Source organism: Lonchura striata, chromosome Z, assembly GCF_046129695.1.
Source record: "Lonchura striata isolate bLonStr1 chromosome Z, bLonStr1.mat, whole genome shotgun sequence".
Taxonomy (NCBI): domain Eukaryota; kingdom Metazoa; phylum Chordata; class Aves; order Passeriformes; family Estrildidae; genus Lonchura; species Lonchura striata.
The window spans coordinates 85,403,312-85,419,378 of record NC_134642.1 but is presented as its reverse complement, the minus strand read 5'-3'; the positions used below and the strand labels follow the sequence as shown (position 1 = coordinate 85,419,378).

Genomic DNA, 16,067 nt, shown 5'->3' with positions numbered 1-16,067 from the left:
GAGCTGCAGATGTTTATGACAATAAAATATCAGATGATTTATGGTGTTACTGTAGCTTTTGTAATTGCTGCTCCTGCAAAAACCCTGCAAAGTGTTGACGTGATTAGATTTATTATTTTACCTCAATGAAATCTTCACAGACTCCATTTTCTTTCTGCAACTGTTCTTTTCCATGACTGCTTTAATGTCAGAATTTCAGGACAGGAAAAAAGCTAAGTCTTGATCCAAGTGGAAAATTGGTGTCATTTGTGCCATCCATTCTCAGTTTTCTCCATTATGTAAACAAATGGCATTTATTATACTCATAAGAACTTCATGTGAATGTTGCTGCTCAGATCTTCTTCTCTATTCTTTATGGTTTCTTGTGATTTCAGCTTTTATTAATAAACCAAAAAAACATTAGTCCCAAACACAAATTACCTCTACTGTTTCTTTTTGAACCTGCACCCCAAAGTGTCAACATTTGAGGAGACTTTTCTCTCCCTTTGTTCATCCTGTCCTGATTGGGGTGCAGGGAGATATTTCCATGTTAACTGAGCTAATTCCAGAGCTGAGAGATAGCCTGGTTCAGCACTGTGCTTTGGTCAGCTCTCCTGGGTGGAGCTGGGGCTGCTGGAGCTCTGGTAAAATTATCACCAGTTCTTTTCTTCTGCTCATTTTATGCTCAAACTAAGTAGGCCAGAAGTTTTCATCAGAGTTCTGCTGAAACAGCTGTAATTTCTCCTTTGCCATTATGATGAATTTCTGTTTTGGGTTTTTTTTTATGCTTCTTTGGATATTTTTAAACCAATTCATGACTTTTTTTCCTAGGTATTCTCAGGGTCTCTATTTGTTTTATAGACACTCCCTAATTTTAAACTTTCAAACAAAAAGCATAATGCAGTATCAATGAAGCCAGGAAGATAAGATTAGACAGCTGGCCTGCTTGTTTTTCAAATTAACCTTTGTGGCATTATAGATAGCTGGGAAAGATAACTTGAATAAAATTACTGTAGATGCCATTTCTCTTCTTTAGGTATGATGGGAATACAAAACTGCTATTGAACACACTGTGCATCAAATGAATGTATTTTACCAGTGATGGAATGTATTGTGAATGAAAAGTGGGATTTCTGAGGAAGGATAATTTTCTCAGCAGCATACAGATTTTCCCAGGTTAAGCTGAATAGTGGGTATTAGTCATTGAAAGTAGAACTTCTAATGCTTAATTGTTTATTTTGGCTGGGTCTCAAGCCCAAGACTGTACAGAAGTTGTAACTGTGAACCTATTTTTTTCTGTTTAGCTATCACAAATGACAAATTTGTTAGCTTGTGTGCAAATATCCAGTTGATTTGCTGTTTTAGATGCCAAATGAACTTCTGAAGTCAGATTCATATGTTATTAGCAACAGACTGTTCATACAAAAGATCTGTCCCAGACTCTTATTCCTAAGAAAGCAGCTGATATCAAAGAGCAAAGTTAAACACTTTCCCTGTTGCTGTCAGAGACCTGTCACCCATGGTATTAGCCACACAGAGACTTTTGTTATTCTATCCTGAACAGATATGGGTTTGTTTTTTCTCATTTGTTTTTTGAATGTCTGTAGATATTCGTTATCCATGGGTGGACTCCTGGTTAAGCCACCACTTAACCACAGCTGGTTATCTTAGTTATCATTCTCTAGGAAGGCACATTTCATCACACACATTGCCTTTGTCTCTGCAGTGCATATTTCTGCTAGATCCATTATATATTTCACCTTTTTTGACAGTTGGTGACAGTTTTCTAAACAATGGCAGGATCTTGGAAATTGATGTAATTCTGTGGCCTTCCTTTGCCTTGGTTGTAGGAATTAACTACTTGGTATCAATAGCTGCTTATGTTTGGAAATAGGTGATCTTTGAGGTCCTTTCCATTCCAAACCATTTAATGATTCTGCCTCAGAGACATCATCAAGACACTGTGAGTTCACATGGGATCTTTCATCTGCTGAGCAGTACTTGGCTGTGTGTGCATCAAACAGAGATCAAATATTTTGACCTGAATATCTGTTTAAATGTCTCAGAGCAAAAAGCCTGAATTGGCTCATTTAATTCTAGGGGTGTGAGCAGTTGTGTTCTGGCTGGGTTGGCTCTCTGTGCACAGCCCTGGGGATCTGGGAATGTCACAGCAAAGTGTAGGAGGGGCATGACAATGTTGGGTTACTTACAGTTTTCCTTTGGCGTTGCAAGTCTTCACGTTAGGTGCTGAGCCTTGTGCCCAAACCCAGCAGGAAACACCCATCCACAGGGGCGAGGTGCTCTCCATACTTCACCCCTGAGATCAGGGTTACTATTTTGCTTTTTGCACTTGGTGAGGGTGTAAGGGAGAGAAATGAAACAATTTTAGCTCACACAGGGAGTTTGGGGCAGCCAGGTGTGCCTGCCATACTCATTATTCAGACCTGCAGGGCTGTCCTTGGGGCAGGCAGCTCTGCAGGATCACTGGAGGGGCATTTTCTTCACACTGAATACCCCCTTTCCTGTTATTAATCATGGAGAATGCTCTCCTGACAGCCTGGTTGCTGCTATAATTACACTGATCTCCCAGACAAGGATATTTTTGTGTTCAAACTGGATCTAACAACATGGCAGTGTTAGATGCTTCAGCTTCTAACAAGGAGAGGAATGAAAAATCTTAGAATATTTTGAGTTGGAAGGGACCCACTAGGATCATCCAAGTCCAATCCTGTATTTGTAGAACAAGTCATTCATACTCATTTTCATGTCCACGTGTTTTCTTCTCTGCCCTATGTGCACGTTCATCCAAAATTTTCCCTTTATCTCAGGAGCAATTCTTCCTTTGTCAGATTCTGTAATTTCATATCTCTATAGTGTTTTTTGCTTTTCTTCTAACCTTTCTTGCTGTTACTGAGCCCACAACTCAAACTGTCTCGCAGTGGGAGTCCTTGGCCTCTCAGCTTTTGGGTATTCCTGGGTGAGGTAAGCTCTCTGTATTAAATATTCCTGGTCACCTATTAGGGAGATTTATAGATTACTCTTTTAGATTCAACTTGTAACCTTTAGGCAAAGCTACCTTGGGTGTGTTTCACATTTATTCCTTCTCTCTAGTTGTAATGAAGTCCACTTTTATAAAATACCTCTGAGCTACCTTGTAAAAATCTGACATAGAAATGAAATGGCATGGTACTTTCCATTCTGGAACATTTATGAATATTTAGTGAAATACTTCTTTTGTGTGGTTCTATAATATTGGGCAATTAAGAAGAACATGTATCACCCAATGTATTCAATATTAAGAAGTCTGAACAAATCCCTCATCTGAGCTGATTTTTTGTTCTCCTCCTTGGAGATAATTGGATTTAAAGGGATCGAAGTGGCAAATGGGATCCTTCTAGTTTACTTACTCTTTTGTTATATCTCCTCAGTGAATATTTTTTGCCAAAAGTGAGAGCACTTTATTCTTTTCTAACAAGTATTTTGGGAATTCACTCTTTTCATGGACCTAATTTTCTCACTTTCTGTTTGATTCTGCTGGAAATCTGAAAGACTTCTTTTTTCCTCCTAATTTTTTTTTGTGCTTCCATTTTAAAGCCTGTAAAGACAATCCCAGGCTTAAGATACTGATCTTGTTAATGGAAAGAAACAAGAATTAGGGAGGCAGCAGTAGACGTAATTCACATTTTCATTTTTTATGCAAACTTGTCTTTCCTGCAAGCATTATAATAATAATAAATGAAAGTTGTTTCCGATGTGGGAACACTGCCACTCGGGGATTGTGTGCTGACAACCTAATTGATCTATTCTCTCTGCAGCAGAATCCCCTTTATCTCTTGAGTCGGCATTTGAAGAGGTCCTTTTACCTACTCTTTCAGACTTACCTGTCTTGAAACCTTACCACCTCTTGATGTTGAACTTCCATGTAAATTATCATGGGCAGCTGCATTTTTCAGCTCGTTTTTTACTCTCCCACCTAATGGATCCCGAGGAATCTTCCTGGCAAGGGAAGAGCACAGTTGGCATGGACCGTCAAAGGATGGCAGAGGGAAATTTATTTATGGGTGGTAAAGAGCGAGGGTCTAACTGCAAAACATGCCAGGAACAGGGAAGGAAATGTCCTGGCCAAGCTGCTGTGTCCCCCCTGTAGAGTTTGGCAGCCTCTGGGTGGACAGGTTGGTTCAGTTCCGCCTCGGGCTGGACGCAGGAGCTGTGGTGGGAGAGAATAAAAGGATAAAAGGGTAAAAGCATAGGTGAAGCTCAGCATTGATCCCTCCTCTCATTATCTGGAGCTGTTCAGAGGAGTCTCTGTGCCCCTCCACCTGTGTGCTGTGAGGATGGGCACAAACGACACCTTCCCTCCCTACTGTGAGTTTCCTGAGGCCTTTGGCAAGGTGAGCCTCTTCTTCTCAAGCTGCCAAAGCCCAAGACAGGGGTCACAAGATGGGTGCAAAGCCTAGGGAGAGAGACACAAACAAATTATTCATGCAGAGAACTGAAAATGCTGCCCTATTCCTTCCTTTCATACAGTGCTCAGCCTTGTAACCCATATTTTTGGGGTGTATTTTTAATGGAAATTTCCTTCTGTGTTAAGCCCAGGGAAGATCTGAGCAATGACCTGAACTGTGTGGTAGCTCTGGCACTGGGCTGGGGGTTATTTTGGGGGTCTGCACCACAGTGTCCAAAGTCTGAAGACAGAAATTAACAGGATAACAAGCACTGCCATCACAATCTTTTCCCTTTAGGTATGTGCTGTGTGAGGCAACTTCTGAGGTGCAGGCTTTATGCTGCCACATCCAACACTGCATGAAGCAGCAGCGTGAGCTCACTAGTGAAAGTGAACTATAATTTATTAGCCATACTAGGAGCTAATAAACTAGCTTCCCCTGCAGTTCCAGAGGGTTTTGATGCATGATACACAATAAAGCTGCAACCCAAAGGGGTGTAACCACAGAACCAGGCTCTTACCCATGGAAATCCTTGTTTGTTAAAAATTAAATGCTTCATATTTTTATTTTTTGGTCTAAGACATGAGATAAACGACGAGAAGACTTTCACCCTTGCTCTGACAGAAGTGAATTTTGGATGCTACAAATTGCTTTCCTATGAGTGCTCTTTCTTGCTGCTACTCCTTCCTGTAATTACACTGACTTTGTTTGCCAGATGTTCAGTGACAACATTATACCGCTGTAGTCTGTTTTCCAGTTGCTTTATTTGTTCCAAGGACAACTCCTTTCTTGCCTTTTCTTTCGGGGAGGAAATAGACAAAGGAGGGGGAAAAAAATCCTTTACAAATGTTTTAAAGTGCAAAGACCGGGACAATGGTTTTCCCCCCTCTCTCTGTCTAACTGAAACAATGAAAGTCCTGCACTTTAATCTTCTTAGCCCCAGGGGTCTTCTAATTATTGCAGCTGTTGCACAGGCTTATGCATAGTGAGTCCTCCTTCCCATTCATCTCGGAGGCTCTTTCATGTCCATTAGCTCCTCGCTGGAAATGGAGGAGCCTCCAGCTCTGAGAATAGGTGAAGTTTACCTTGTGGATCAGGGCGAGGAGAACAAAGCATTCCCCGAGTTCCTTTCCAGGATTTACAAATGACCAAAGGCTCTTCTTTGCCTCGGCGAAATCCACTTTAAATTGGCTGGGATTTTAACTCTTTAGTTGCGCCTTGTTCGGGTGTCACGCGGGCAGTGGTGCTTCCAACATGATAAAGAAAAGAAGGAATGTGGATGAAATAGCTGGTTGTGGAAAATGCACTCGTATGTTTAAGCAGCAGGAAACTTTAGGAAAAAATACAGCTTTAGAGCGATATTTTGCCATCACCTCTAAGGTAACAAACATTTTGGTGGCCACACTGAGGAATAGAAACTCCTGTGCCCAGTTTGAAGTCCTATACTATCACTTAAACAATTTTGGAAAACATTTATAAAAAAGAAACAATCCAAATTCACACAAAATACATTTTAATTCCGATTAAAACAACAAAATGAATTAACAAATTGCTTCATGTAATTGGACATTTCTGACTCAGCATCAAATATGATTTATTACAGAAATGCCAATGTTATAAAAAAATGTTTTAAAATGTTTGTATATGTTAAAACAACAAATAGTAAAGCCAGATGCACAGCTGTGAATATTATTATGGGTTCATAGTTGTGAAACAGGGTAAATATTTTATCTGCTTCTGTTGGGAGCTCTGTAAAAGTTGCCCAATTTTAAATTCTAGATCCAGAGCACCAAGCAGGCCACCTAAAATCCTGTTTTTATTTACTACTGTGCTACTAATATAGCAATCCTCATTTATACCAGTAGGTGTTCTGCTCACAGTTTCAACCACTGCTACTAAACTCCGAATATATTAAAATAAATATTTTTATGCATACCGCATGTTTAAAAAATATAAATCTCCAGATTATATTTTTTGTGATTTTAAGGTTTAAATGCTGATGTTGGCTTACACGCTGTGGGGAGCAGGGTGTCCCCCATCCACACTGAAGCACTCCTTTGGCTCCCAGCACAGGATGAAGATTCCCTTTGGAAGCTGTCCCTGTTCTCTGCTTGTTCTTGAAATCTGCCCAGAAATTGTTTGGAATGGTGTTGTGGGGCCTGAGCCAAATAATTCTGTGAAATAACCTAACAATTTAACACTCTTAATGACTGAATTTCAAGCACCTGGACAGTTTAATGCAATGATACAAACACAGCCATAATTTCCCGGGGTGTTTTCTTCACTTGTCACTGTTGCCAAACAACACTTGGATACACTTGAAGCTGAAATTAAACTGTTGCTTGCAAGAAACTGTTTGTGATGGGCTTTGTCAGTTCTGAAAGCGATTTTATGAGGATGCTGGTGGTCTGCAAGCTTCCAGTTAGTGGCTACAGCTGGTGTGTGACTCCCTATTAAATGATGAAATATGGGGATTCCCAGCCTTTCCTCTTTTATTTCCTGTTTCTCTGCGAGTGGCTTCGATAAAAAATAATGGCATCTGATGGCTGAGTAGTTTTCAGAAAATACTTTCTGTATTAATTCCTTAGTGAATCATGACAAGAAGAAAAATGTGTACTCTCTACGTCTTGGCTACATGCAGATTTTTGATGACTGGCAAGACTTTACTGAATTTGTCTGCATGAGAAAAAGATTTCTAAATAAGTTGGAAAATCTTGCATCAACAATTTGCTTAGTGACCTGTGTTTCTATTTGTTTGTGAACTAGCAGACTTCATCTTTCAACAATGCTCTAACAGCAAAGACTTGTAAAATTAGTTATTGCTACAATATTACCATTTTCCCAAACTGTATTACAGTATGCTGTTTCCTCATCATGAAGTACTCCAGTAAAACCATCAGAGACAAGGAACATTTAATGGTTCAGGGGCTTGTTTTGGTTTGTTTTGTTTCCAGTCTCTGGATGTTTTATGGCGTTGAAACACTTCTAAGGATTTTAGAGTGCAATTAGGTATTGCAAGGGACTTGCCTTTGATGCTAAACTGTAAAAACCAGTGGTAATAGAGGGAAATGATTTTGTAAGGTGGGATGGCTGTTTTCTGCCACTTCAGTGCCCTTTATGGCTTGTTCTAGCTGTTTCAGATTCAGTGGGAATTGTGTGTGCGTAGAAAACAGAATGTGGCTTCTAGACATATCCTGCTTTAAACAAAACCATCTTCACACCAGGCCTCCCTCTCCAAAGGTCTGATGTGCTCCAGAAGCTGTTGAAATTGTCAAGGCCTTTGTCAGAACCAGAAAAATCCCAAATAAAATCATGCTTTGTTTGGTTTGTACCATTTGTGGTATGTGCAGGAACATATGGCTATGGAAAATTGACCAAAATCCATACAATGATAAATTATATATTTTTAGTGGTCTTTGATGTGGAGAAATGGACACCAGGCCCATCACTGATTAGAAAACACGCTGGAAAAAAACACATTTTGGGGGGTATTTTGTCATTACTGGTAGGAGCCACTAGAGGGAGAACATAATTTCTGCTGTAATATCTCACTTTTTGGTACTATTTTTCATTCTACCCACCTGTTTTCAGCATTGTGACAACACCTAGGTGAGGTTACAGAGTGGTGATGGCTGCAGAAACAACCCAAAATGTGCCACTGACGGGTTCTTTTGGGTTACAGATTGGTGATGGCTGCAGAAAGAACCCAAAACGTGCCACTGATGGGTTTTTTTAGGGTTGCAGAGTGGTGATCACTGCAGAAACAGCCCAAATTGTGCCACTGATGGGGTTTTTTGGGTTACAGAGTGGTGATGGCTGCAGAAAGAACCCAAAATGTGCCACTGACAGGATTTTCTTAGTTACAGAGTGGTGATGGCTGCAGAAAGAACCCAAAATGTGCCACTGATGGGGTTTTTTTAGGGTTGCAGAGTGGTGATCACTGCAGAAACAGCCCAAATTGTGCCACTGATGGGGTTTTTTGGGTTACAGAGTGGTGATGGCTGCAGAAAGAACCCAAAATGTGCCACTGATGGGGTTTTTTTAGGGTCGCAGAGTGGTGATCACTGCAGAAACAGCCCAAATTGTGCCACTGATGGGGTTTTTTGGGTTACAGAGTGGTGATGGCTGCAGAAAGAACCCAAAATGTGCCACTGATGGGGTTTTTTTAGGGTCGCAGAGTGGTGATCACTGCAGAAACAGCCCAAATTGTGCCACTGATGGGGTTTTTTGGGTTACAGAGTGGTGATCACTGCAGAAACAGCCCAAATTGTGCCACTGATGGGGTTTTTTGGGTTACAGAGTGGTGATGGCTGCAGAAAGAACCCAAAATGTGCCACTGACAGGATTTTTTTGGGTTACAGAGTAGAGATGGCTGCAGAAAGAACCCAAAACGTGCCACTGATGGGGTTTTTTTGCCTTCCAGGTGTTGTGTTTCACTACCGGGCCGCCACGAGCAGGTACACCCTGAATTTCACACAGGCCCACCAGACCTGCCGGGACAACGGCGCCGTCATGGCCAGCCCAGAGCAGCTGAAAGCAGCCTACGAGGATGGGTTTGAGCAGTGTGATGCTGGCTGGGTGTCTGACCAGACTGTCAGGTGAGGCTTTCAAAATTCCCCATCACGTTTTTACCCAAAATTTGTGTGCCTGGCCTGTGCAGACCTAAACCATTGTTTTGTTGTAATTGATACCTTGGAGTGGCTGCCTGGAACAGAGGCTGGACAAGATTGAGAGAATAAAGTGGGTATTTATTAAAGGCCTTCAAAATGTGCATTTTGGACAGGCAAAAGCCTCCCAGAAGCTACACCCAAGATGGACAATGGTTCACAAATTTTTCACACAATTATAAGTTTGGTTCATTTGCATATCAGGGATTAATTCTCCAATTCCAGCTCCAGGTAATCAAGTAATTTACCAAAACTTGCTCCCCCCAATTCACTTTTGTTTATACTTTTGGGGCCTGATGCTCTAGGGTGTCCTTGAGTTTCAGGCCCAGAGGAATTGTTTTGTCTGTCCAAAATGTGAATACTGCAACTAATACTGTGTATGGAATTTAGAGTTATACCCTAAAGCAATTCAGGATTTGAAAAACAGAAAAGCTGAAATCCTAAGGCGTCATAATAATAAATCTTCTGCATTTCCAGGTATCCAATTAGACATCCAAGAGTTGGCTGCTTTGGAGATAAGATGGGAAAGAAAGGAGTTAGGACGTATGGGCGCCGCTTCCCTAACGAGACTTACGATGTTTATTGCTACGTGGAGCACATGGAAGGTGAGATGGGTCTGTACAGCCTGGAAGTGCACTGCAAGGCTTAAAAAGTGGCTGGGGAGCCTCACGTGGAAGAGCAGAGAGAGAGAAAATTCCATTTAAAATAGGTTTTGGCTGCTCTGGATCTGAAGGGAATTGCCAAATGGAGGGAACCTACAGTTTGTGGTCTTGCAGGTCCTAATTAAAGGCCAGTGTGGAGTCTACAAAGAGGCAGTCAGGGTTCAGGCTGCCTATAGTTAGTGCAGTAGATCTCACAAAAGTTGCTGCTGAAGTGTCTTATTTTTTGAATGTTGCATAGCAGTATTTTCGAAGAAATGCATTTAATGTTTGAGAAACTATGTATGCTATATATAAGTCTATACAAAGATAGATGTAGTATATGTGCTAACTGTATTATAGTTCATAAAGTATGTAATTATGTCTTTTTATATGTCCGTGGCATAGAATTAGACAGATATTGAATTGCCATCTATGTTTAATAGTATCTTTTTAATAATGGGTCATCTCAGATTCAGAAAGAAACAAACTTCATAGTTTCTGGGCATAGTTTAGTAAAATTATTACACAGATACTTTGCAACCAGGACTCAAGTACATTCTCCACTTACTACAGTGCCCTGAGTGTGTCACACTGCTTTTGTTTGACAGGTTTTTATTGCATGCCAGTTCCACAGTTCCTTTCTAAAAAAACCCTGATAGTTCATAACTAAACATCCTCAGGGATAGTCCTTGGCTGTTATACATTTAAATTAGTGCTCTTTAAGTCAGCAGAACAATAAATTAGCCTTGGCTCTGAGCAAGCCTGCCTTTGTAAATGTACATATACTTTTAAAAAGCAATTGCAAAATGCAGGTGGTCAGTGTTTGTTTGTAATCTGTCTTAATATAGATTAGGTCATGCAAATTTTTCTTAGAGAGATTTTAGTTACTGAAATAAGTGTTTTATTTTTAGTAGCTGAAGATATGTCCTAGACAACTTGGAGATTTATGCAATACAAGAAATACAGGTATTGCAAAGCCTCTAGAAAACATATATGCTTGAGAATTTGTAACTTGAACTTGAAAATTAAGTGACAGAATTTTGTTGGTGCTTTTCATTGTTTCATTTTAGTTATGTCCCGTTTACATCTGTCAGTGAGCAGCACCTGTGAACACCTACAATTCATGACATTTGATCCTCCATCAGTCCTTGATGGGATTGGATTTTGAATCTCCTCTAAATCAATGTTTTTAAATTCAGTTTGTGTCTTTCCTAGCTTGCAAAAAGAAGGTTTAGTCAAAAACACAATCTGTATAATTCTTGGGTAAAGAACAACCTCTTGCTCTTTTCCCTTTACAAGAACAGAGAAGTGTAACTAATACAGAGCAGATTGTCCTGGCTGCATGTGAGCCAGCAGTTTCTCAGGGTCAAAATTTATCACTAAACTTTCAAAAATACAACTTAAGTCAAAACTGAAGCATTTTTCACTGAGGCTGATGGTCTCTGCTTGGAACAACCTGGACCTGTTTTGTGGTTCAAAGAGGCTGCAGTGTCTGTGGAGTCCTCATGGACGAAAATGAACAGGTCCTCAATTTCTCATGGACATTAATTGGTCCTTCTTTATTATAAAATGCCATTTGCCAAGGTTTATGACTGGTTTCCTTCTTGGGATGCATCTACACTTCTGTCCCACTGTTGTGCCCTGTCAGCTGGATTGTGGTGACATGGTCATGTGAAACATCCAGATTTTAACAAATATATAAGCTAGAGCACAATGCTGGAGAGATTTGGTTCATTATATTGAATAAGTTTAGTGTCAGATTATTATAATCGTTAGCCAATGACACTCTCCAACTTTTCTCTTTTATTGTTATTGGGTTTTTTTTTGTTTTTGTTTGTTTGGTTGGTTGGTTTGGGTTCCTTATGTTTGTTTTGTTTGTTTTATTTTGGTTTGGATATTTCTTAGCTGGTTTTCTTGTTTGTTGGTCTTTGTGTGTATGTGAGAGAGTTTTTATTATTTTTCTCATTCTCTCAAAAGTTTTAAAACGATCATGAGTGTGACAACAACTTCTATGACCTCCAGGAGGAGTTTATGGGTACAGGGCGTAGAAACAGTGTAGGTAGGCTCTGCTGACATGCAGAGGAGTTAAATTGCTCTGTTTGGATGAGGAAAAACAGGCACGTGCTAGGAAGACACGGTGCCACATTGTGCAGGATAAACCATTCCTCAGTGCCTTCACAGCAACTTGAGCCTCCGAGCCAGACTCCCTTTTCCAGGAGGAGCCAAGGCAGCTTTTTCTGTGTAACAGGAGCAGTTTCTGTTAGGACAGAGGTTAATTTTGAGTGAGGAGGAGCTTCTTAGATGATACACAGCATCTATGAGTTTATACTTCAGAAAAACTCACCCAAACAGAGATGGAAATTTAGAATGTCAGTGGAGGTATTGGAAGGTTGAAGTAAACTAGATTGCTGTGTTGGTAGGAAACTTAACAGATCCAGAGCTAAAATTCTACCCTGATGGCCCTATTCTCCAAAGGTTGATCCTACAAGGTGTGACCTTTAGCTCATGACTTAATTCATAGCAAAATGAATCCATGGCACTTAGGGTGTGCTTAAATACAAACTTTTTCCATGTGAATTTTAAAGCTCATATCTGCTGTGTACCCTGCCCTGATTCAATGCCAAATCTATTAGTCTTGCTGGCACTAGAGAGGTCCTTATTTGGAGGGTCTGTGTCAGTGGAATGACTATTCATGGCACAAGCTTGACTAATGATATCAAAATTTGAGCTATAATGAGGATGTCACCATGGAAGTCATTGAACACTTATTGGTCTGTTGGCTGCTGTTGGTGTGTTACCCCAGAAGGCCATAAATGGTGGTGGGAATTCTTGCAATACATTTTAAAATAAATGTGCATTGAATTTGCAGTACTAATTTGGGTATTTGCACTGAGGATTTGTAGGAGCAACTCCATCTCGATTTTATTCCTTTTTGGCCATGTGGAATCAGGAAGTTAGCCAGAGACGTGGATTTCTCCTTAAATCACCAACTATTAGCTTAAATTGAAACCAGTTATCTAGGCTAACTCTTGCCATTTCCTTGTTCTGAGGAAAGCCAGAGTGATTAAAGACTGCACAATTCTAATTTAAATAGTATGAGTTTTGCTGCGACAGTCAGAAGAAAAACTGTGGGAAGGATTGAAAGTTTCTGAGCTCCTGGAGTTAAAAATGAGAACCTGGAGTCAAAGTATCATTAAAAAGGTACTAGGCAGGATGTTTTATTACAAACTGTTTCACATTCCTCATATTTCATCATTTATTTCAGTGCACCAAGCACTAACAGAAACATATAGGGTACTTTTAACTGCATGAAATTATTGATGGTTGAAGATTTAAAAGTGATTGAGCTGCAAAGGTTTGGGTGAGGATCCCACCAGTTGAACGGGTGTCTCCTTGGAGGGAGATGGGTGATGGGTGAGGAAGAGTTTGAATTCTTCAGACAAGCAGTGTGTGGTTAATTTGGCAGCGCTGTGGTGTCAGAGATGGAGATAGAACCACCACCAAAGCCCAGTGGTGGAGTGAGTTTGTGCTGAGCCAAAGCACAAACCACCCCACCAGGATTGTCTCCTGGCCAGAACCCATCAGAGCCCATGTATGCTTGACAAGCCCCCATCATGTGGAGATGGGGCCCTCACACTAACAGAGTTATTTTTGGGGTGTCTGTGGGGAAGATTCTACAGCCCTCCTTCCATGTACCACCTCCCCCCCACAGTGAGCGCAGGGAAGAAGGATAAAAACCAAAACCAGATGTCCTTTGAATACTTTCCACCTACTCTCATACAGTTTTGCTGTTGTCATGGAAATTTCTGTGAGAATGATAGTCATAATTAAAAGAGTCTTAGTCTAAAATGTGGCCTCAGGTGAGAAGTTTCTTCTGTGTTTTGGGCAGCTAAAGGTCTTCTCTGGGGTCTATTCTGATTCTGGAGCAACAACTAGATTAGGTTTCAAAACTGGGACACAGAGAAAATCATGTTTTTTTCTCTAGTTCAAGGCCTGTGGTAGAATTATGATACTTTCCATTATACTGGACACATATCCAGCCTTGGGTTGTGTGACATCATGCAGGATTAAGTTCTCAAGAGGATTCCTGTTCAGCCAACAGGTCTGCACAGAATAGGCTCAAGACATTCAGGAAAGTTTAGTTAAATTATTGCTGCTGTGCATCAAAAGAAATCAACTGACTTGTTCTGACGTGCAAGAGAAAAAGACTTCTTCATCTTGTCCAGACTCCTGCCTTGAAGTTGAACCAAGCTGCTGATGTTTGTGTTTTTCCAGCCCTGCAGAGTGGTTTTGGTAATTAGTGACATTGTTAAGGACACATCTTTATTACCCTTGTGTGTCAGAGAACCAGCCCTGAACAGCAGAGAAAGAGAGGAGGGGGATAAGGAAGTTCTTGTTCCTGAAGGCACGAGGGTAAATGTTTTAGTCCTCAAAGTGGTCATGGCATCCCTGCTCCTTTGACCATGTCCTAGGAATGAAGTTTTGAACAGATTCCGTGGTTTTGAGGTAAAGAAAGTTGTGATGGCAATGCTTCATCACTGCCTGGGTTTTACCTGCTGGCTGTGTCCAGGTGAGGGACAGCAACCACAGGTTACAAGTGCAGGTGAGAAAATGCCCTTAGAATGCTCTGTATAACCTCAGAGAAGATGGCATTTTGTTACTCTTAGCCAGGTTTTGTCTCTGATCCAGGGGTACCCTGATCTGCAGCTGTAGTCACAGAATCCAGGTGCTCTGACACTCCCAAAGGACATCTCTGTTCGATAAACTTGGTGGGTTCCAACTCTCAGAAACAAATGTCTGGAGTCCACCACAGATACATTATGCTAAAAAAAAAAAAAAAAAAAAAAAAAAAAAAAGGCGCTCCCAGATTCTTAGTTGGAAATAGTGTTTCTTCTCCTCAAACAAAACTGTCACAGAGGAACTAAAATGGAAAGGCACTGGAAAGGTTTTGTCTTGGCTTTTTTTGGTTTTGTTTTGTTTAATTGTGAGAGTTAAGCATTTCCTCCTAAGGGAGTGATTAACTTTTCATATAATTAATATCCCTCTGCATTTTCTAATGCCTGGCTTTGGATGACTGTGAACGTTGTAGAATCTGAGCACCTGACCATGAGGTAAAGCTCATGAGCATCAAATTCCAGATGAGACAGTAATAATCACAGAATCATTAAGGCTGGGTAAGAAGAATTTTGAGATCATTAAGTCCAAACATCAACCCAGCACCACTACCCCAGTCAACAGAGGGTGTGTGAGACTTTGGTTCTAGCCTGCCCTTTTTCCCACCTTGCTTTTAAGTTGTGTGATTCATGACATTCACGTCTACCAGTGTGCCCAGCTCTCCCAGACATCTCCTGAGGAAAGTGAATCAAAGCAATGAAACTTGCTATAAAATCAGCTGATCAGATTTGTAGAATTGATTATTGTAGAATTTTTCCTCAGGGATTGCAGGTGAATCAACTTTTGCCTTCAAGAGAAAAAATCTGACTTCTTCATCTGCCCCTATATTTTGTAAGGAGATGGAAAAAGCCTGACTTTCATCAGGTCTCTCTTTTGACCAAGCAAAACAAACACATGTAAGAAGAAAATCCTGGTGATTCTTGGAGTGCAGTGACCACTGAGGCTCCTCCATCAGCCTGAAGCTTGGTTTGGAACAGAAGCCTGCAATAACACACATTACATTATTGTCTGCAGCCTAAACACTGTCACATTCTGCATCCCACCCCCTGGTTCTGCAGAACCAGTTTTTCTTCATCTGCTGGCCTCAGTCCTGGGCTTTGCCTGCAGAGTATTGCTGGGTTACTCAGGGCGTGCTCCAGCTATAAAAACAATGCACGTGGCTGAATTGAATTTGTCCTGCCTGGTGTTGGGGGCTATGTAATTTGTCAAGCGGATGAGTTTTCCCATCTTAATTTCCTTGTTTTCAGGGTTTTGCCTGGGAAATTGAGGGGCTTCCAGTCATCTTAATAAAAACACAGTAAGAGTGTGGTGGGGTCTGTCCTCCTGTTAAATATGGAAGCTGTTGTGCTTTCAAAAACAGCAGTAAATTGTAGAGACCGCATGTATTAAATATATTCCATTAAATACAATTTCATTAACTTCAGAATTACTTTTCTTGCTTTTTAGAAGTTTCTGTGCAAGACTGAGTCCTTTTCTCTTTAGCACTTTGAAGGAGTTGTGTTGTTTCAGCCATATGCTAGAAGTGAATGAGATCAAGAAGCTCCAGGAAAACCTTCATAGTTTAATTTATTTTTTTTTTTTGTAAGGTGGTTTGAGAAGCTTGCAGAAGCAGAACATACTTTAAAATGTTTCTGGATCCATGTATCTTAAACACTTCTTTT

General features: G+C 40.7%; 1 protein-coding gene across 1 annotated transcript in view; it reads left to right on the top strand.

Moving 5' to 3' along the window:
• The window catches only part of VCAN (versican), a 98,950-nt gene that overhangs the window by 16,495 nt on the left and 66,388 nt on the right, over positions 1-16,067 (top strand). The window contains exons 5-6 of the mRNA XM_077790095.1: positions 8,848-9,022; positions 9,569-9,696. Of these exons, the coding sequence (XP_077646221.1) occupies positions 8,848-9,022; positions 9,569-9,696 (303 nt within the window). The remainder of the gene's footprint in view (positions 1-8,847; positions 9,023-9,568; positions 9,697-16,067) is intronic.